At 44.6% G+C, this 21,672-nt stretch overlaps 1 protein-coding gene across 1 annotated transcript; it reads left to right on the top strand.

Annotated features, from left to right (window-relative positions):
- The first annotated feature begins 7,292 nt into the window (after positions 1-7,292).
- On the top strand, positions 7,293-11,067 carry ID4 (inhibitor of DNA binding 4). Its single transcript, XM_004593095.3, has 3 exons — positions 7,293-7,795; positions 8,187-8,245; positions 8,785-11,067. Exons 1-2 carry the CDS (start codon positions 7,355-7,357, stop codon positions 8,229-8,231), a joined length of 486 nt encoding a protein of 161 aa, XP_004593152.1. The 5' UTR covers positions 7,293-7,354; the 3' UTR covers positions 8,232-8,245; positions 8,785-11,067.
- The last annotated feature ends 10,605 nt before the right edge of the window (positions 11,068-21,672 follow it).

Below are 21,672 nucleotides of genomic sequence, written 5' to 3'. Positions count from 1 at the left end.
TTTCCCTGATAACATCTAATTTAGAAAATGATGCAGACAGGGGCCAGTGTTACAACCTATCAGGTAAAGTTACCTTCTGCTGCTCCACTTCCAACTCAGCTCCCTGTTTATGCACCTGACAAGGCAGTAGAAAGCGACCAAGTGCTTAGACCCCTGCACCTGCATGGGAGACCTTGAGGGAGCTCCTGACTCCAGCTTTGGAGTGACCCAGCCCTGACCAGTATAGCCATTTGGGTAGTGAGCGAGTGATCGAAAAGTCTCTTTGTCTTTGCCTCTCTCTCTCTCTCTCTCTCTCTCTCTCTCTCTCTCTGTTAATTCTGCCTTTCCAATAAATTAAATAAATCTTTTTTAAAAGAAAAAGAGAGAGAACAATGTAAACAAAGAATCAGGCATACTAACTTAATCAACAAAATGTTTTCAAAGCGGTCAATGTGGTTCCATCAAATGAAGTTATACTCACTGCTCTACCAAACTTTTTTCTATCCATTATCTTCTAAGAAATGATATTTCATTAAGTCTTTTAGTCTTTAAAGACGACACATTTGATCTAAGTCTATTCAAGGGAAAATGCTTCTCCCTGTAATCCCTTCTAAAGAGATAATTTTGTTTAAAACTGGACTATTTTAATATAGGGGTATTAACGTTGATAAAGTTAAAAGTTAACCCAATCCTTTTTAATTCTTCAATGTTAATTCCTTCAGTGCTTCTAGCACATTTTGTTAGTGAAAAAAAAAGTGTACTAATTTAATTATTTCACTAACAAGTGAGTTTCTATCCTGTTCATCTCCCACTGCAGGTATGAAGAGGTGTTCGCCTCAAATCTGTGCCTTATTATTTTCATTGGCCCACCCAAACCCAACTACAGATGTGGGGGGATTTATTGAAATTTCTCAAAAATGCATCTTTGGGGAAAATGTGCAACCATTTCTTAAGTATGGTATCAATTCTTAGGAATGATGACCTAGATAGTAACAAAAAAGTATTTTCTCTAACTGAAAGCAAATTTACTGTTAACAAATCCCTATTCATTATTCGGTTCAAAGATGTGAAGCAATTTACTGTTTAGCATATTTTGTGTAGGTGTTAAAATACACCTTATTCTGCTTTTTCTGTATTTTGGAATTATTTTGGATTCTCTTTAGAAGAAATAGAATCAAGACCCCTTCAGTAGATAATTCAAAGACTCACAGACCATCAACAATGTATGCTATAAAGACAACGAGTCTCAGTGAGGATTTCATTCACGGCACTGTCCACAAAGGGGAAAATGAAACAAATACAGGAATATGAGTATTGATTGGATGGATTTTGAAGTCACAGTTCTTTTCTCTACTAAGAGACTATAAGGAGCTAGTCAGAACATGATCTCCTTGGCAACTTGCTAGCCATTTTGCCTAGTGTAAGTGCTTTGGGTAATGGCACAGACACCAGTGGACACTGAGGAGTCAGCAGCGTGCATAATTATATCATGCCTTATTGTTTACTGCCTTTCATCTGGGCTTTCCAACCAGTTATTCTTCACTCCACCCCTGTGAATCCCGCCTCCTGGCAGGTGGACAAGTTAGGTTTACTGAGATTGAGACATAGCATTTAACAAGCCAAAATCTGGTACCCACTGGAAATACATGCACCTTGCTCGGGAAGTGAAAGAATCCATTTAATCCTTTTAGATGGCTTATTCTTCTTCCTTAGGGAAACACTGGGGATGAGAAAAAAAGTGATAATCCTGTATGTGAAATGATGAGTGTTTGCTCCAAGGAATCTCCTCATTTAGAGTAATTGAGGCAATGTGGTTATGGTGTTAAAAATAGAAAAATAGACCAATGGAACAGAATCCAGAAGCCAGAAACCAGAGGCCAGAAACAGATGTACACATATACACAACAAATTATTGACAAAGGTGTAAAGGCAACACAATTGGGAGAGGTTTAACAAGGGTGCCGGCACAATCGGATCTACAGATGCAGAAACATGATCTGCACATCATGCACCACATAGAAAAGTAACTACAAAACAGACCACAGACGATGCGCATCCTGGACCACGGACGATGCACATCCTGGACCACGGACGATGCACATCCTGGACCACGGACGATGCGCATCCTGGACAACAAGGAACAGCTGCATCACGTGTACATTCCAATGTGAAAAATGAAAATGCAGTTCCTGTTCAACAATTCCTAAGACTTTCGAGATGACAACAGCAGAGGCTTAAACCAAGTGCAGGGCACTTCTCGGTGTCTCACTCAGTAAAATCACTCAGATTGCATATCATGAAACGGACTCGACCTAAAAATGATAAAACCCACGCAGGAGAAAGCTGTTATTACCTCGTATTACGAAAGTTTTCTTAGATCCAGGACCAAAAGAATGACTCATAAAGGCACAGATTGGTAAATTGGACACCATCAAAATAAAAATCTGCTCTCAGGAAAGATGAAGTGAATGAAAACAATAAGTGACAGACTCGAGAAGAACGCCTGCTAAAATTACAGTAGATGTGAATCTTATTTGCCCACTTAGTATGTGCCAGACACTGTTCTAAGAACTTGTTACAATTTCTTACACATGAGGGGGTCTTCAAAAAGTTTGTGAAAAAATCTACATGATGCTTTAAATCTATTTCCAAGTTTTTGGAATGTGTACGATTGGACTGTATAGATTGTATGTTACACAGAGTGAAGCACCTCATAGTAACATTTTGATTATCAACAGATCACATCTTCAACAGTGGTCCCAGAAGATGATAACGGAGCTGAAAAATTCCCGCTCCCTAGTAGCATCATAAAGTCTTAGCGTAATGCATTGCTCCCATGTTTATGTGAGGCTTGTATAAATCCACCTACCACACCGCCTGGTATTTTGAAAGACAAAAGTATAACGTACACCATTATATATAGCACCTAACTAGTGGATTAATGATAACATTGCTGGTTTACATATTTTCTGTACCACACTTTTCATCATTATTTTAGCATTTACTTTTTCAACAAACATAAACAATGATATTTTGTATCACCTAGGCACCAGCCTCACACAGCTGGTGTTTAACAGGTCTCTTGACACAGTCAGGAAGGAATGCCCTTTGTGGAGAGACTGACCTACTTACAGCACCTAGGCTTGCATGTGGGCACACTGTGATGCCGCCATAACTACCACCATTTGCTGAATGGCACCTTTCTCTGGATATAGTCCCCTCTTTAGTGAACCGTGACTGTGCTTGAACATCTAATAAGGTGGATACAATTTGTATCCTTGTTTCATAATAAAAGGTGCAAAAATATAAGCATCATGAGTTAAGTGTAGAAGCCAAATTGGAGACCCAGTCGCAGGTGTCTGAGCCCAGAGAGCATGCTCCTTCAATCCCCTAAAGTAAAAACCAATGCTGCAGTGTTCTTCCCATTGTCAGACCCACCTCAGTGCTTCTCAAAGGCCATCTACTTCTTACTTCAACAGACTGCCTTTTAAAACCCCTGAAGTAAGGCCTTTATGACAGTCACCTGTGCCCCACCGTGTTCCATATACAACATCCTCTTCCGACAAACCTTGTCAACGTCCCAGCAGACCAAGAGCTTATCATTGTTTCCGGGACTGCTATCAGCAGTCCAAGGGTAGCACAAGTAAGTTTGTTACGCTCCATAGCTGATAAACGCAGCCTTGAGCTTGAATTGTCACATTGCCCAATTTGCTGTTGGAGCAAGGCACTTGCCTACCACACAGCACACAGGGATTCCTCCTGTCTTGGAAGAATGCACGCGGCTCCTTCAGAGACCACGTCCATCTAGAGAGTGACCAAGGCATGGGAACGCTGATGTTTCTCTGTGTGTCTGAGCCCACACAGCTTCCTGCCAGGCCCTGGAGAAAGAAATATGAAGTCCTAAAAAGGCCCTGGGCTGAATAGCACAATACGCTTGGTTACCCTTGCTTCGTGTAAACACAGGGTGACTGAATTCTAAGAGCCTGGGTATCAGCAATTTAGCATGGGTCTGATTTGCATCTAGAATACATCCTGAGGGAGGCTGAAGATCTCTTTGTTGGAGGAGAGGCACATATTGGACTCTGGTCACCAGGGTTTCCCGGCAATTCCCCTGTGAATGTTCCACCATTGAGGAAAACATTGTTTGGCACTTTCAGAGCCATTGGCTTTGGAATAATCCATTATATTTTTCCAAGTGCAACTGAGGCACATCAACGTCAAAGAAAGAGAGTCAGGGGGAAAACTCAATTTCCTTCTCTGCACAGGAGAAATAATGCAGCTTGTAAGCTTTAACCACAATCTGGCCACTGCTACCTTAGACCTGTGTACCAGGACTGTTTTCTGACTTCAGCACTGACGTCACGTCCAAGTCCACAGAAACATGTATTCCAGAACCTCTGGGATTCTGATTCCAAGAGTCAGAAAGTTCTAACATGTTTCAGCTAGCACTTAAATGTTCAAAAAAAAAAAAAAAAGACTTTATTTTGCAATCTTCAAAATGAAGGATGCAATGTCTCTGTTCTACTAACAGGATGTGGCGCTCACGCGGTGGCAGCAGGATGGGGGTTGTTCTTGCTCACCCGGCCAAGGACCATTCCTTTGCACAGCCCCCGTGCCTCTGCAGTAACTCACATGAACTCTAAGCCTGTCACAGGGAGTACCTCCAACAAAACCTGAAACTTTGGCCTTTGGCAACTGCCACTCCTAGGGTGTGTGTGTGTGTGTGTGTGTGTGCCCTGTGATTTAGCAAAGTCCAGAAGTTCCCTCGGATGATTTTTTTGTGCCACATACCTAAAACTGAAATGTAATGTGAATCAGGATATGGAAAGTTTTGCAGTGTGGGTGTGTCTCGGGTATGTTAGCATAGATGTTATCAGGCAGATAAAACTCACGGATTTTTTTTTTTTAATTCAGAAGCAGTTTCTAAACTCTAGGAAAGAGGAAAAAAAATCAATGGAATAGAACATCTGTACACTCCTCCTTCTCACCTATGCTGATCGGAACGGCTCCACAACGCTTCCACTTCTGCACTGCCTCTCACTGCTGTGTCAGCATCACACTGCTCTGTGTGTTTATATCTTAAAAAGAAAGTTGTGTCTACCTTTAGAGGAAAGCCTTTGCTTTTGCTCTGGGAGTTCTGATCTTCTTGATACTTGTGTCAGGAGACCAACTAGATTTGTGCACGTAAGTCAATGAGAAGGTCGCGGGTTTCCAAATAATTAGAGGCAGCAATGTGTAAGGGTTGGGGCAAGGGAGCAGGGCGGCATCTACCTGCGAAATCAGCCTTGAAGGCTTGCTCTCTCTTTCATCATGAAAAAGGAATGTGCTCTGGGGAGATGCAATGCAAGAGGCACGGGGAGCCCACATGACCACACAAAAACACGTGCCAGTTGCAGGCATCTCAGCTCTGGGAAGGGAGGCAGAAAGGAAGAAATGAGGCCCACGGCCCTGGCCCTCAGTTAGACCTCCAGCACACAACGCTTCTGTTGCTTCACCAACGAGCCTGTCTAAAGGGGACAAAGCTGGCAAGGTGGATGCACTCACCAATCCAGCAACCTCCCCATCTTGCCTGTGAGTTTCTCTGTCCATGCCCCAGCTGAAGGGCTGTGTGTGTGAGTGTGTGTGTGTTTTCTAAGAGTCCGCAAAATGCCCCCCACCAAAGTTCACTGTCAGGTTTGAGTCCTGGTAGGGACAGCGTTTCCATCAGAAATCCAACGCAAAACCCACCTGGAATTAAAAAGCTTTTCTGCGGGGTGGGGCCCTAGCTGGATCCAGGAGACAGGAAGTATAAAATTGTAATGCTTTGTTACCAGTGATAGGACTGAAGGCTCCTATCGCCGTATTTTAAGCGGGGTGCACCAATACGTGAAACGGGGCGTTAATGGCGTAAATGAAGGGACAGGTATGAATTTAACATAAAACGGATTAATATCATATACCATAGTGGAATTTTAAGTACTTCGTGTCCGTGCATTTTTAATCTCTATGTGCTCTAGTGTTGCGCGCACGGCAATTACATTTCTTTAGCTCACTTTTGCATCTTGATGAGTGAGAGAAAAAATCTCACCACGTTCATTTATATAGCCCTTCAGTAAAAAAGAAAAAAAAAGCCTGCATTCGATTCGACATGCCTTTCCTTGCTTGCTATTTCCTTTGCGGAGGTTTAGCTGTTCTCTTACGCACAGAGAGAGAGAGAGAAAGAGAGAGAGACAGAGAAAGGCTACACATTCCATTCCATCATTATGGTTTCAGCAATTGTGAAAAGGCGAATAATCAAACAGGGGGCGAAATGCCGAAGAGGACGAACGCGCCGCCTCCAACGTCGGCTCTTTCTTAAGGCGCTGGAATCCCGGGGATGGGGTGCGGGCTGGCACAGGGTCCCCAGGAGCAGTTCTTGGAGGAGTGTCAGGGTGTCCCCCAGCGGGGCCCAGCGCTTCCCCCTCCCGAGCAGCTTCGACGGGGAGGCGGGGGAGTGAATGCCAGCCACACATTCCCGCAGTTCTTCGCAGGAACTTCTCTCTTATCCCTCCCCCTCGGACACACGCGCGCGCGCGCGCGCACACACACACACACACACACACACACACACACATCAGCCCAGCCCGACATCCACCCGGCTCTTTTCTCCGCTCCGCGACCCACAGCGTTGACGGAATGGAGGGTCCTTCCCATTGGCCAGGGCGGCATCCCCCCCCACCCCGAGGTGGCACTGCCCGCCTGATTGGCTGGCCACTCGGGGTGCCCGGCTCCCCTCCTCCCTGCCGCCCAGCACCGCCCGCAGCTCCCGCCCCTCGCCGCCTCCCTCCGCGTCCCCGCCCGCGCGCCAGCGGCCGGCTCGGCTGGGCTCGGCGGGCGCTGCTGTGCGCCCTGGCCGGCGCGCTGGCTCCGCCTCCGGGGCGCGCGGCGCTATAAAGGCAGCTGCGCGGCGGGCTGGGCCGGAGCGGAGTGCGGGAGGCGCGGCCGGCGGTCGACTCCGGGAGTCGGCTCGGGGAGTGGGTTCCGGGAGTGCGGCTGCTTAAAAGAACCGCCTCCCTACCCCGGCTTTAAGGCAGAGCTGGGAGAGGGAGTGAGTAAAGCGCCCGAGCGAGCGGGCTACTCTTTCATTTCCCCCGCTGATTTTTTTGTTTGTTTTTTCATTTTTCTTGCCTTTTTGGTTTGGGCCGAGTGTCGCTCACTGAGCTGAGAGATTCCCCTCGCCAGATCCGGAGCGACCCTCCTCCCGTCCATTTCTGGGCTTGGGAGCACCAGCAGCGGAGCCAAGGGAGCGGAGCAGGGCGCGATCGCGGGCGGGGCCCGGAGCCTGCCTGCTTGCCTGCCTGCCTCTCTCGCCCCAGCGGGTCCGCTCGCTCTAGGCGCGGGGCGCAGGGCGCACGCGATGAAGGCGGTGAGCCCCGTGCGCCCCTCGGGCCGCAAGGCGCCGTCGGGTTGCGGCGGCGGGGAACTGGCTCTGCGCTGTCTGGCGGAGCACGGCCACAACCTGGGCGGCTCGGCGGCCGCAGCGGCGGCAGCGGCGGCAGCGCGCTGCAAGGCGGCCGAGGCGGCGGCCGACGAGCCGGCGCTGTGCCTGCAGTGCGATATGAACGACTGCTACAGTCGCCTGCGGAGGCTCGTGCCCACCATCCCGCCCAACAAGAAAGTCAGCAAAGTGGAGATCCTGCAGCACGTTATCGACTACATCCTGGACCTGCAGCTGGCGCTGGAGACGCACCCGGCTCTGCTGAGGCAGCCGCCGCCGCCCGCGCCACCTCTCCACCCGGCCGGGACGTGTCCGGCCGCGCCGCCGCGGACCCCGCTCACAGCGCTCAACACTGACCCGGTGAGAAGCGGGGTGCACCCCTGCGGGGGGCTGGAGGGTTCCGGGAGGACGGGTGGCGGGACGCGGGATGCCCACCCCCACCCCCTCCTCGGGGTCGGAGTCCGGGAAGATGACAACCTCCTCCCTCTTCTCCTCCGGGCGCCCCAGGGCCACCAGCCTCAGGCTGGGCTCGGCGAGCTCGGATCCCGGAGGCCCCGTGCTGTGTGCGTAGCGGGCTGTCAGGTATCCCCGCCAGCGTGGGCAAGGGTTTCCCCCGGGCTGCAGCCCGCGAAGCGGGCGGTGAGGGGCGTGGGCGCGCCAGGCTGGCTCCCGTGGACGCCACCGGGACCGTGGCGAGCTCGCCCGCCTGCGCCTGCTAAGCTCTTACCTTGGTGTTGGGTTGCCGTTGCAGGCCGGCGCGGTGAACAAGCAGGGCGACAGCATTCTGTGCCGCTGAGCCGCTCTGTCCAGGTGAGCGCGCGGGCGTCCACCCCAAGTGGCCGGGTGGCGGGAGTCTCCCGGGGCCCGGCGGCTTGCAGTGGGGGGGTCGGGGGCTTTGCCGGCGGAGTGTCGGGGCAGCGCGCCCTCTCTGTTCCCACCACCCAGAGAGCGAGGAGGGAGCCCGCACTTGCCTTTAGAAGTGGGGAGGGCCGAGGAAGAGGAGGGGGGAGGTTGATGTCGGGGAGAGTCCAGGCTGCAGCGGGTTCTTGTTGCTCGCCCTACTCCCCAAGCGAGGACACCCTCATGGACGTGGAAAGTGTCCCCCCCACCCTCACCCCGCGCTGGCTGACAGCCGCCCCTGGGGTGGGGGGCCTCCCTGGGCGCGGCTGGCGCCCGCAGCTGCCTGCACGGCGCCTGGCCTGGCCGCGGGGGCCTCGGGTGTGTTGTCCGAGCTGGCGGTGGTTTGTTTGGGGTTGTTGATCAAGCATGTCTTGAGTTTGGTCGGTGGCGCCAGTCAGTCTGCAGCGGGAAGGTTCACACACCCCCCTCTGTTCATTCCTCTTCCACAGGTGTGCGGCCGCCTGCGCCCGAGCCAGGCGCTTGCAGAGGGAGGGGGAAGAGCAGAAGTTAGTGGAAAAGCCACCGAGAAAAGACAAACCGTCAGCCCGTCTAGAAACTCACGCGTCATTCCAAGAGAGAGGGAGAGGAAGGAAAAACAATAAAACTTTCATCTTATTTTTTGCACGTTCATAAACATTCTGCATTGGTATTCTCTTTTGTCTCTTCATTTATAACCGCTGTGAATTGTACATTTCTGTGTGTTTTGGAGGTGCAGTTAAACTTTGAAGCTTAAAGTTGCGACAGGACTGATAAATAGAAGATACGAGTAAACCCGACATTAGAAGCCTACTTTGTGACCAAGGAGCTCAGTTTTTGTTGTGAAGCTTTACTAATATACCAGAGCATTGTAGATAATTTTTTTGCATCTATTGTTTAAAATAGATGATTATAACGGGCAAGGAACTTCCTTTTCCCTGCAAGAATGTTACATATTGTATAGATAACCCAGTGACATTTCATACCTTGTATATATAGAGATGTTCTATGAGTGTGAGAAAGTATATGCTTTAATAGACTACTGTAATTATAAGATATTTTAATTAAATATTTTTTGTAAATATTATGTTGTGTGGTTTTTTTAAGCCTATGGGACTGTTTCTTTTGGAAAATAATTTTTCAGCTAAGCTGCAGAGCTGTTGTACCTTGAATGTCTTTTTCTGTTTGTTTGGCCTGGCTTTTAATTCGTTTTTGTTTCACCCCAGTGTGGTAGACTCGCCATTAACAGTTCTAGATGAGGTCTTGCATGGCTTGCATGAGATATTTAATCACAGAATAAATTCGTTCTGAGTCCATTTTCCTAGATTGAAGTCTTTGTGTTTGAAGCATACATGTGGGACATACACATTGTCAGGTGCTTTTTCTTTTGTAACCTAGGGTTTTCTAGTGGAAAAATCTGAGTACGTGTTTGTGTTTTGTTTCTTCACTGAGGTCCGAATGGATTCTGGATGATTTTGCGTACAGGATGGGGAAATGCCTGGACCTCATGGAGTTTACAAAATCTGTCTGCAAAGTGAAAAAAAAAATGCTATCACTCTTCATTTTACACTGATGGCTTCCTGTCACATGTTTCATGTCTGTACAGATCATTTAACTCCTCGAAATGGAAAGTGTTCTCCGCTTGCTACCAAAGGACAGACTCTTGGAAATGAACACTTTTTTTTTTCACCTTCCTTCCTCCAAAGAATATTAATAGGCAACGGTGGGAGAGAAAAGATTAAAAAAAAAAAGGCATAATGGCAAATCCTTTAAGCAGGGCTAAAAGTCGATCTTCAAACGTTAAGTAGACCAAAAATTCTGATGACTGCATCTAGATTATTTTTTTATAAAAAACGATTTTCACTAGAGTTATGTTCGTTACTACTAAGCTGCTGTCCAATGTCTTGTGATGTGTAACTTTTACATGTGAATATTAAAAGTAGATGTATCGGTCTTGTATTGTGATTTCTGGTCTCATTTATTTAAAACCTTGCAGTTTTTTTAAGACTTTTTAAGCGAAGGCGTTGTTTTCTCGATTAGATAGACCTATCAGGGCTTTGCGAACATTATGCACTGAATGTGTTGAGTACTGTAGCCACTAGTTAGATGGAATTTTTAGAGAGAATTAAGTGGGATTTAATTGGGTGCTTTGTAAATAGTCAGCTGTGTGTGTAACATGGTCTATTTGATTTTTAAAAGGGAAGGATTTGTTTCAGATTATACCAGAATAAAGTGTTATAGACCCCGGGGACTTTTTATGAGGTCAAAATTCAAATATTTATGTGAATATGAGATACCGTAGTCCCTGGTAGTTGAAGTGGCAGTGTCTCAACAGAACTGAACAAACATAATGCTAGATTAAAGTCCATGGAACGTAGCTCCATCCCCAACATGCTGTAAGCCCAGCTCGGCTAGGTCACTGTTCTTGGGTATTTTTTAGAGCTTGACATATTTGATATTGAGAGCTACGATGGCAAAGCGTGGCTTGCTTGTTTAGATGAAGTTTATTTGTATTTTTATTCATTCATGTCACACTTCAGAAAGAAAACACTAGAACACTGCTGGAATTCCAAATCTGATTGCATTCTTTGTTATTACAAAGGGCCTGATGCCTCCTTTTTATTTGACAGTTTAATTTCAGAGGGACGCGGGTCACATGTACCCTGGCCTGCTCACCCCTACCTATACCTTTGGACGGAGTTTAACACTTGCCCTGATGGGCCAGGAACCGCAAACAAATAGATGAAGAGAAGTTTTGCGGGTAGATATCTAGTCCTTTTGTGAAAGAGAAATTTTGGTCACAAAAATCCCCTGAAAGAAAAGTATAGAGAATTGGCATTGTCCCCTTGGTCACTCAAGCAGCATTTTATGTCATTAACATGAAAAACTACACGTGGTTGTGTAAGATGCTGATTGTCTCCTAAGCAAGCAACTAGATAACAAAAAAAGAAACCCGACTTTTTGAGTCTTTCTCGAGGTAGTTTGAATTTTTCAGATGCTTGGTTCAACAAAGGAAAATGTCCTGACTTCTCTCATCTGATTTGTGGGTTTTCCTTGTATGAGCAAAACCAAAGACTAAGTCTCATGTAAAACTACTGAAAGGGAAGACCGCCTACAGTGGGTGTTGTTCCTAGGAGTCTCAGAAAAAGCCTCAGAATGTAGGTGTCTCCTGTTAGAAAGAAAAACTAAACCTTTCCAGCTCAAAGAACGAATAGACTTTGATACTGTGTAAATCATACTCAAGTTTCCTGTCAAAGCTTTAACTGCATTTATAGAACTTCGAACAGTTTTTGACCCCCCCCTTCCTGTATCGTGTATGAGATGCCTTCTATAACAATAAATCTTCACTGAGCAACAGGTTCTGAAGTTTGTGGTTTTTAATTGACTCTTCCTGAATTGTGTAATTTTTCATGATCAAGAATGGGTCTCTTGATGGATCACCTCAATTATTTACAGTGTTTCTTACCATGGGAAGAAAAATGTGCCGTTAAAAATGGTGATATGAACGGGAAGAAAGTCTAGCTTGAATGCCAAGGAAAACTTCTCTTTCAGGACAGGAAGCAATCATTCTAAGGAAGATGGTAAGATCACGTTCAGGGAAAACTAAACCTAAAGAAAAAAAGAAGCAAAATGCAAATAGACATGTTTTCACAGAAGTTCAGAGCCAAATAAAACTGTCACTTTGGCTAGTACAGATAATTTTATAAATATGTATTAATTAGATATATGTATATATTAACCTGCTCGAACGCTCCAGGCTTAGGATGACGCAAAAACTTCCCATGGTCCAAGAATTGATGTACCTGACTCAGAGAGTGAATCTTAATAGCGCTGTCTTCAGTAGGCCTGCTTCAATCCCGGATGAATTCTCTCAATTACAATTCAGGACACTTCACTAAAATATTACTTTTATTCATTGGAACTGTTGCCCAAAAGGTTTTAGGTTTTGTAATTTTACTTACCCTTCTACCTTGAGCATCGATTCAATGGCTATTTAAAAACTTGCAAAAGCGAACCAATGTGTTCAAGGGAGACAATCTGATGTCACAGATCACTCATGGAAGAAGTTCTCCAAATGTTTAGTGAAACATTTTTTGGAAGCATGTTTTGCATTCAAGGACCTTCTTGGGACTTATTCATTTCCTGGCTCCTGCTGAAAAGTTTGACCTAGGTGCTGAAACTTGGGTCTGAACCACATAGCGAAGGGTTGCTATGCTCACCAAAGCAAGCCAATTCAGCAGCAGGCCTGCTGATGTCGGTTCCATCTTGCATGAGTCTCCACAGTAAACTCCCACATGGGATCTGAATAGAGAGCTGTAAAAATGGAAGTTAATTTGAAAAGCTCCGCTGAGTCCATCAGTGAGTAAACACATCAGTTTCTGGGGAAAAAGAAACAGAATATGTTCTTTATATTCATTGCCTAAATATGGCTGAAGAGTTTTGGAACCTAAAATGGTTGGAAAAAAAAAAAAAAAAGATTTGATTTTCTACATGAATCCACCACTGTCCAAAAACCTCTTTTTCTAGTAAGAAATCTCATGCTTTATAAAGGGATTTTCCTAACACATTGCGTAGGTATTGGCAAAATGTGTGAATTCCTGGAAAAACAGGACATTATTATCTCTCAGTTGTTTCTTTATAATATAAATTGCGTGCTGGCATTTTCAACAAGCATATTAATGTTTTTTAATTTTTTGGTTCCAAAGGAAATTATTTCAGTCCTTTAATTCCTTATGCGAGTTGAAAGAATGCGTCTTAAATATTTTAAATATCACTTAAACACTTTAAATATTGAAAATATTTTCTTAAGTTGTCACTATTTGCTTCACAAGCATTAGGTGTCTGCTGATGTGTGTGCCTTGTGTGTGTGTGTGTGTGTGTGTGTGTGTGTGTGTGTGTGGAGAATAAAAATAACCAGCATATAGGGAAAAAGCTTTCAAAAGAGATTTTCATTCTAAAAAGTAAGTAAATGGAATTAACTTTTCTCCATTTTTTCCTTCAATCCCAAGATTGGGAATCTCCATGAAAAGGCACCTTATATATTTTTCTGTACTACTGTAACTAACCATGTTATATTTAAGCACACGGAAGGATTGAAAATAAGGAACAGGTAAATCAAATTGTCATGTTTGTCATACCCTAGAATTTGATGTTCACCTTATGGTTAATTTTAAAAAAGAAAGAAAGGAAATACTTATTTGTCAAATCTTAGAGACAACCAGGGAAACAGACATAAAGGCACGGAAAAAAATTTTTTTTTGTACACCAGGGCAGGTGTTTGGCCTAGGACCTAAAACATCCAGCATCCCCTAAGGGACCTTGGGAAGCAGTTCGAGTCATGGGATTCCAGTGACCTAAGGGAGATACCTACATGGTGTTCTCAACTCCTGCCTCAGCCTGGCACAGCTCTGCCCATATCAGCCTTTGGGAACGAGTCAGCCTATGGGAGCTCTGCGTATATCTTTATATGTTTACTGATGAAAAAAATAAGCAAAAAAATATTTTAAAATATATGCCTTACTTCAGCATTAATTTATGGAAACAATTCTCATATCTGTTGAACCTGAGTCAGGAGGCACCTGTAGACGCTTGTCCGGCGGCCCCAAGCAAGGCCTTTTCAAACATTTGTTGCACTGTTTTAATAACATCTCCTCTAGCCTCTTCTCAATCTGTCAATTACTCTAGCTTTGCCCTTGGTCTGTGCTGATCTCAAATTCCAGACTAGTCCATCTAACTGCCTCTTTGTCCCATTTACCTCTGAAAAGCAGTAGATTTGAAACAGAGTTGGGGCGTTGGGGAGTGGGATATTGTGGGATAGTAGGAGACTGTAGCAAGTATAATTGTCTTCTAGGAACCACACTGATGGAACACATAAAGTTTGTTCTCTCTCTCTCTCTCTCTCTCTCTACATATATATATATATATATATATATATATATAAATATAAATATAAATATAAATATATAAATGAAGTCAGGTAGTACAACATCAGAAACAAAAATACAAACAATCAAAAAAGAGACTTGTTGCTGGTCTTCAGCATAAACACTCTCTTTCTGGATTATTTATGTGGAAAGTATGGCCCCTGCGGACACACAGGTCAGAATCCCCGGAATTGGCCTAACTGGCTCTTGTTTCACTGTACTCAGTTGTGTCCCGAAATGCTTGCTGAAGTTCTTCCAAATCCTTTCAGCCTCTGAGCATCACTGCTATTTCATCAGGATATTGTCTCTCTCATTTGCGCTTGGATTCAAGGTCATCTCCTAGTCTCCTTGTCTCAACCTTCCTTCCTCCCTCTTTTCTGTCTTTGACCTGAGCCTAACCACATCATTATGAACAACCATCAAAGCCCCTTACAAACTGGATTTAAGAACCCATCAAGAGTCTCTTCTCTCTAATCCTTTCTTCTACTTCTGCTTGTCGCCAAACACAGATATTTGTAAAACAATGCCATTGAACTCCTCTCTCTTTCTCTCTCTCTCTCTCTCTCTCTCTCCCACACACACACACACACACACACATACACATTTTGAAAGGCAGAGCCCCAAATGCTTGATAACAGCCACAGCTGGGACAAAGTCCAGGAATCCTTCTCTCCCATGTGTGTGGCAGGGACCCACTATTTGGCCCATCTTCTGCTGCCCTCCCAGGTATTAGTAAGAAGTTGGATCAGCAGTTGAGGGACTGAGACTTGAATTGGCACAGAGGTATGGGATGCCAGTGTCTCAAATGGCATGTAACCAGCTGCCCCACAGCAGTAGCCCTCAAACACACATTCTTCCTTGATGGAGTATGATCAATTGCCAGGGCATTAAGAATGGAACAGCCTCGGAATACATGTGGGCCATAGAATAATAGAGTAAGCGGTCGGAGGATGGGGGGGGGAGCACCTGTCCAGCCAATGGAACCAGCTAAGTCAACCTTGCCCATTTGTGACTAAGAGCTAACCTAGCCACATCCAAAATACAATGCTATTTATACATCCTTCCTTTTTTCCTGCCCAAATCCCCCCAACTCCTGTTCTTGGCTGTTGTTAAAATGACACTTCCTGAAGACTCATCTGTGACCTCTTCTGAAAAATTATTTGATGGCTCTCCTCTCTCCTCAACTAAGCCGAACACACACTCACACCCAAATGCACGCAAGCCCATGTTCTATGAGAATTATTTTCACATGACTCTATTTCTGGTGGATTCCTGACCTCAGGAGGATCCCAGACCACAAGCACTAGAAGCGCATTCCTGTAATTCTGTGTGCCAGCACATCTAGCAGATTCTTTGCAGCTCGAAACTTCAGTGGAGAGATTTTCATTATCTTAGAAAGCCTTTGGCTGCCTTAAACATGGAAAACAGATAAGCGATGCGTTCTTGAGAATGAGGGCATGTGATCAGCCGCAGGCAAAGAGAGTTGAAAGGAGAGACAGCAGAGAAGAGAGGCAGAGTAGATACTGTGTCCGCAGGAAAGAAAGGAACACAAAGACACATCAGTGCCTGAGATGAAAACACAGGATGAGGAGGGATGTCTTCAGCCTCTGGGGTGCGGGAGGAGTTGTGGGGTGCGGGAGGAAGGGAGCCTTGGGAGAAATCGTGCAGCCAAATCTCTGTCCAAAACTTTCATTTTCCTGAGTTGGTGAAGTGATATGGGATAAGGCAGCCAATAATAAACGCAAGGAATCTTCATGAGTCAGAACAAGCTGGCTGCATGCAGGGGAAAGCCTCTTGTACACAGACATTTCACAGCCCCTGGGACCCTAAAAGTGGAATCCTAGAATGTATCTTTTATTTTTTAAGGTTTTTATTTATTTTCATTGGAAAGGCAGATATACAAAGAGGAGGAGAGACAAGAAGATCTTCCATCCGACGATTCACTCCCAAGTAGCCAGAGCTGCACCAATTCGAAGCCAGGAGCCAGGTGCTTCTTCTGGGTCTCCCACACAGGTGCAGGGTCCCAAGGCTTTGGGCCGTCCTTGACAGTTTTCCCAGGCCACAAGCAGGGTGCTGAATAGGAAGCAGAGCCGCCGGGATTAAAACTAGCACCCACATGGGATCCTGGTGTGTGCAATACAAGGACTTTAGCCACTAGGCTACCGTGATGGGCCCAGAATGCATCTTTTAGCAGTCTTCTGATTTTCAAATGCAGAATGCAAAAGTTCAAAAGGTGAAATGGCAGAGTCAGGTCTAGAGCCTGGCTTCTCTGTCAACTTTGACCTCAAAATTCGGCCTGGATAAATTCTGTTCTACTTTATGCTTCAGCGGTTTATCTTGTTCTCTATCCTAATCCACAACGTGTTTTGTGTTCTTGCCTGAGAAGGTGGGGTTCAGACCTTAAGCAAATAATTTATTAAATGCTGGAATGGTCTGCGCTGGCCTTTAAACAACAGAAGCAGGGACAAAGTATTCTTACTCCAAGGATCAAGAGATGTGAAGCTCTTTGACAAAGGCACAATGGCAATTCAGTTGAGGAAGGATTACTTTCACCCTGCTACTGGAACAATTGACAGCCATGCACAAAAAGAACAAAAGATAAAGACCTGACACCTTTCACAAAGGTGACCTCACAATGGATTACAGACCTGACTGTAAAGGGCAACTCCACAAAGGCACTTCAAAACTTGATGGGAAATGGAATAAATTTATGGGAACAATGCTTGACCTAGCAGTTAACACAGTTTAAGGCACCCATGTCCCACAGGGGCGGTACTCTCTTCTGACCCAGATTCCTGTTCATGCGGACTCTGCTAGGCAGTGTGGATGACTCAAGGAGTCAGGTTCCTGCTGTCCACGTGTGAGACCAGGATGGACTTCCCAACTCTCAATCTTAGCAGCCATTACAGGTTCGTTAGCGAGTGAATGCAAATATACAGGTATGTATCCATTTGTGTGTATATATATATATTCATATACCATTTCAGTCTCTCTTCTTTTTAGCTTTTTTAAAGATTTATTTTTACTGAAAAGTCAGATATACAGAGAGGAAGAAAGACAGAGAGGAAGATTTTTTTGTCCTCTGGTTCACCCCCAGGTGGCCACAATGACTGGAGCTGAGCCAATCCAAACCAGGAGTTTCTTCCAGGTATCCAGTGTGAGTGCAGGGTCCTAAGGCTTTGGGCCGTTGTCACTTGCTTTCCCAGTCCACAAAAAGGGAGCTGGATAGGAAGCAGGGCAACTGGGATGTGAACTAGCACCCGTATGGGATCTGTCATATGCAAGACAGGGCCTTAGTCTCTTTTTAAAAGACAAGTTTATTTATTTATTTTAATTATTTGCTTTTCTTGGAAAGGCAGATTTACCAAAAGAAGGAGATACAGAGAGAAAGATTTTTCATCCGCTGGTTTACTCCCCAAGTGGCCACAACAGTCAGAACTGAGCTGATCCAAAATCAGGAGCCAGGCGCTTCTTCCAGGTCTCCCATGTGGATGCAGGACATTGGGCTGTCCTCTACTGCTTTTTCAGGCCACAGGAAGGGAGCTGGATGAGAAATAGAGTAACTGGGTGTATGGGATCCCGGTGCCCATATGAGATCATAGGGTATGAAGGCTAAGACACCATTGCTAGGACCTACTGAGGGAGTTTCTACTACAGTTTAACAGCAAGTTCCAATTTCCAAGAATTCTAATCATATTCAAATGAAAAATTAATATATTATCAACAGAAGGTCAAAGAAACAGTGGCTGGTTAGGGAAGGGAACTCGGTCAAGGTGGCTATCGGGGAAGGACTTACTTCCACACTGAGACTGTGCAGTGGGGTGGCTGGGACAGGTGAATCATCAGGAGTCGCAGTCAAAACAGTCATAATGATGAACTTTGTTTTCACATTGACTCATACCATTTTCTAGAGAAAAACCCCAAAGAAAGGAAATTTCCACCCTCTTGTATGCTATTCCAAATCATTACCTTCTCTCATTACATGTCTGTGGAACAGTCTAAAAAGTGCTTGATTTTTGGAGAAGATAGGTCTGTACACCTAGACCTGTTGAACTGCTTTAACGGTAATGAAATTCTTCCAAAACAATAGATTTAGAACACTTCTTAATTTTCCCCAATGGCATTGGAACGGATAACGTACAACATGATGTAGAAACGTGGGCTAAATGGCCTCCCATTGCTGTGCTTGCCTCAAGAACTGCCTTAAGTCACGGTTATGAAATGCAGTATACACATAAACCTGGAATATGATAAATTGCATCTAATGTCTTGTAATAGATACCTTCTTGATAGAATTGCATGGAATCCTTATGAGAAAACGATAGCTGTAAATTTTCCAAAATCATGTAAGATTTTTGAGCATCGGAAAAAAAGTTAAGTCCGTGATGTTAGGTTCTGAGCTCTGACGTTTACTGTGTGGCTTTGGGCAAGTTATTACTGATCCTGTCTGAGCCTTCCATATGCTTTAGTTTGTAACCAAGAAACAAGTCTCAGCTCCATGACTTTTCGTAAGGGCCATGCGCACAGGCCCATGGGGTACTGAAGGATTGTTAGGTCCTTTCCCTCTCCTGATTCCCATGCCTATCTATCTTACTGCTTCAGGGGAGTTATCAGCAAGTCACCTGCTTGCTGCCTAGAGCAGGGCATGAGAGGTGAGCCTCTCTTCCAGCGTGATGTAATGAAGAAGAAAGGAGACAGAGAGGTGTCCGTGTGGGGTGCAGGGGCATACATCTAATTTTGTGTGCTCACTCAATATCGAGCACCTAGGTTTCAGTCACGTTTCAGGGAAATCAAACTTCTTCAGCCTTCTCGGTGCAGGAGTTGTTTTGCTTCAACTTTCTCTCTCCAGAATAACCCTAACTTTCCCTGTACATGCAATGCATGCATGACATCAGTGTTTACGGAATAAAAGATTTGAGGGAACATAAGGTTCTGAGCAGTAGGGAAGAACTACATGGTGAGAAGGCAGGAAAAAAAAAACCCACCAGGTAATGGACACCGCAGGTCATTGAAAAGGAGGCCTCTATCTGTTGATTGTTCTAAGTGGTTAGGAGGAATGCTCGCTGCAGTATTTCAATATCTTTCTGATACACAGCTAGGTGGTGCAGGACTGAGAGGTGCTGAGGGGGAGTGAACAGGGAAGCACCCTGCCCATGAACTCCCACACACAGCACTAGGTCCCTGAACAATAGTTGCCTGGTTGAGAAGTGATTCTGCAAACATCAGAACTCCATACAGTTACACCAAGTGCTATTGAAGAGGCTGAGGCTGAACACACCGTGACGTCTGCTTATTTCTTTGTGGTTTAAGAAAGGAGACCTTTTGTAATTTCTGCTTAATGAAATTTCTGATTACGTGCTTCCCGATAAACCAAAGCTAGTTTTAAGTTTACAGGGTAGACACAGACCAATACTGTAGAGTTTATTTGGAGTGACCATTAGGGTATTTCAGTGAAAGAATTTTAGAGTAAAATAAAATTTGCTCCTTTCACTAATAAAGAAATGGAGGTTGTGAGATTTTATTTGTTTGCATATTTGGGGTTGTGAGATTTTTAAATATTCCTTTGGAAAATGATGTCGGAGGGGGCAAAGCTACTGGCCAAATCTGAGCCTTCCCACATACGGTCCAGAAGAATTTATTAATTTTGATATTCAGTACAAAGATTTATAGTATCGGGTTGTTCTCTTTCTGAAACTGTTATCTTTGGAGTTGTTTCTTTCTAAACATTCCTGTTTACTCTGATGGATTTATCTCCCTTTCTCTTTTCTCACAGATCACTTTCCTCTTGGAAACCTTCTGTAAGCACAACCATTCTTTCTGCATTGGTAATCTGAGGACTCCGTGAACTTGTCCCTGAGAAGGCTCTGCTACTAGGAAAACAAAAACGCTTCTTTTTGAAACTCTAGAGCTGATTGCTCTGGAAAAAAAAAGAGAGATTCAGCTTTTGTCTAGAGCTCTTTGGAGACCAAAGACCTTGTGATCACTCTGGTCAATGTTATTCTGCAAGTGGACTCCCAGGAAATCTTGTAAAAGCCCCAGAAGGCCCCAATATTCTTCTCTGGCACAAGACAACCTATCAATTTGTTTATCAGTTGGCAGTTTTAATTTCATGACATGTAAAACACCAGTAAAAAGAATCTCCTGCCTCAATATTGCAGAGAATACAAAGACGCACTGCACAATCACGGCAGGCCTATGAACTCTTGCCAAGTCAGGTTTTTATTATTACATGTGAACAGCTTCCTCTGTTCACCAGTACCCATAAAGGGGCTGATTAACTCAGCTCCGCAGTAATTGTTTAAGATTGAATCAGCCCAGAATTTCAAGGCATGTTTCTCAGAAACCCTTTATTTAGAATCAGGTGTGTATCTAGACAGTAGAGCATCTGTTAATCTCAAGGCTACAAAAAGAGAAAGTGCATCTTTCCAAGTCTTCATGGGAGCTCTTTACTTTTTAAGAGTATTACTTGTTAATGGGGTTAAAAAAAACCCAGGTCCGATTATTTCTAGAAATCAATAATGTTCATTATAAACAAAGGGTTCAACTTTTAGAGTTAGTATCCCTAGATTGCTACACTTTGATGCTTCTTAGTGGGTTTACGTTATTCTAAAACTGCTTTGTGTTTTTAAAAAAGGGTATACATATACATGTGATATATATATCACCAATGAAATATATATAAAACATATCTATGAAATATATTTCATTGGTGATACTTTATATACATTTTATTGGTGATATATCACCAATCAAAACAACTGTAGAAAACCAGGCCAAATAAAAAAGAAAATCAAGAATCTTGGATGTGATTCCAATTTAATTTATCTTAAAAATGAGATTTCAGGGCAGCTGTTGAGTGTAATGATTCAGAAGCCAGCTAGACACCTGCGTTTCCATACTGGAGCCCCAGGGTTCGAGTCCCAGCTCCACATTTGATCAAGTTTCTTGCTAACGCACACCCTCAGGGACAGCAGGTTGTGGTTCAAGTGCTGTGCACCTGCCACTCATAATGGGGGATTTGGAATGAGTTCTAGGTTCTTGACTTCCGTATGGTCCAACCCCAACCACTGTGGCCAGCTCAGGAGTGAAGCAATGGGTGGAAAATCTTCTCTCTCTGTCATTCAAATAATAAAATATTTTTAAAAAACTAAGGTCTCCTTTTGTTCCTTTTTCCCTCACCTACCAAATGACACAGAAGAACTTGTCCATGAAACGGTGCTTGGAGTTCACATCCCAACATTATCTTCTCCAGGAAATGGAATCGTTGTGTGGTCAGTCAGATGGTGCCAAGGATGAAATCTGAATTCCTACACTTTGTAGTATCTGGTTGTGTTCTCACGCAGAGATCTTCAGGCCTCTTCTTCAGTAAACCTGTCCTCCCCTGCACCTTCCTGTCACAAACTTCCTCCTGAAAGCATTCCAAAATCACCATGAAAG

This window comes from Ochotona princeps, chromosome 1, assembly GCF_030435755.1.
Source record: "Ochotona princeps isolate mOchPri1 chromosome 1, mOchPri1.hap1, whole genome shotgun sequence".
In the NCBI taxonomy this organism is placed as follows: domain Eukaryota; kingdom Metazoa; phylum Chordata; class Mammalia; order Lagomorpha; family Ochotonidae; genus Ochotona; species Ochotona princeps.
Note: the sequence above shows the minus strand (reverse complement) of the source record. Positions and strands in the feature narration are given on the sequence as shown.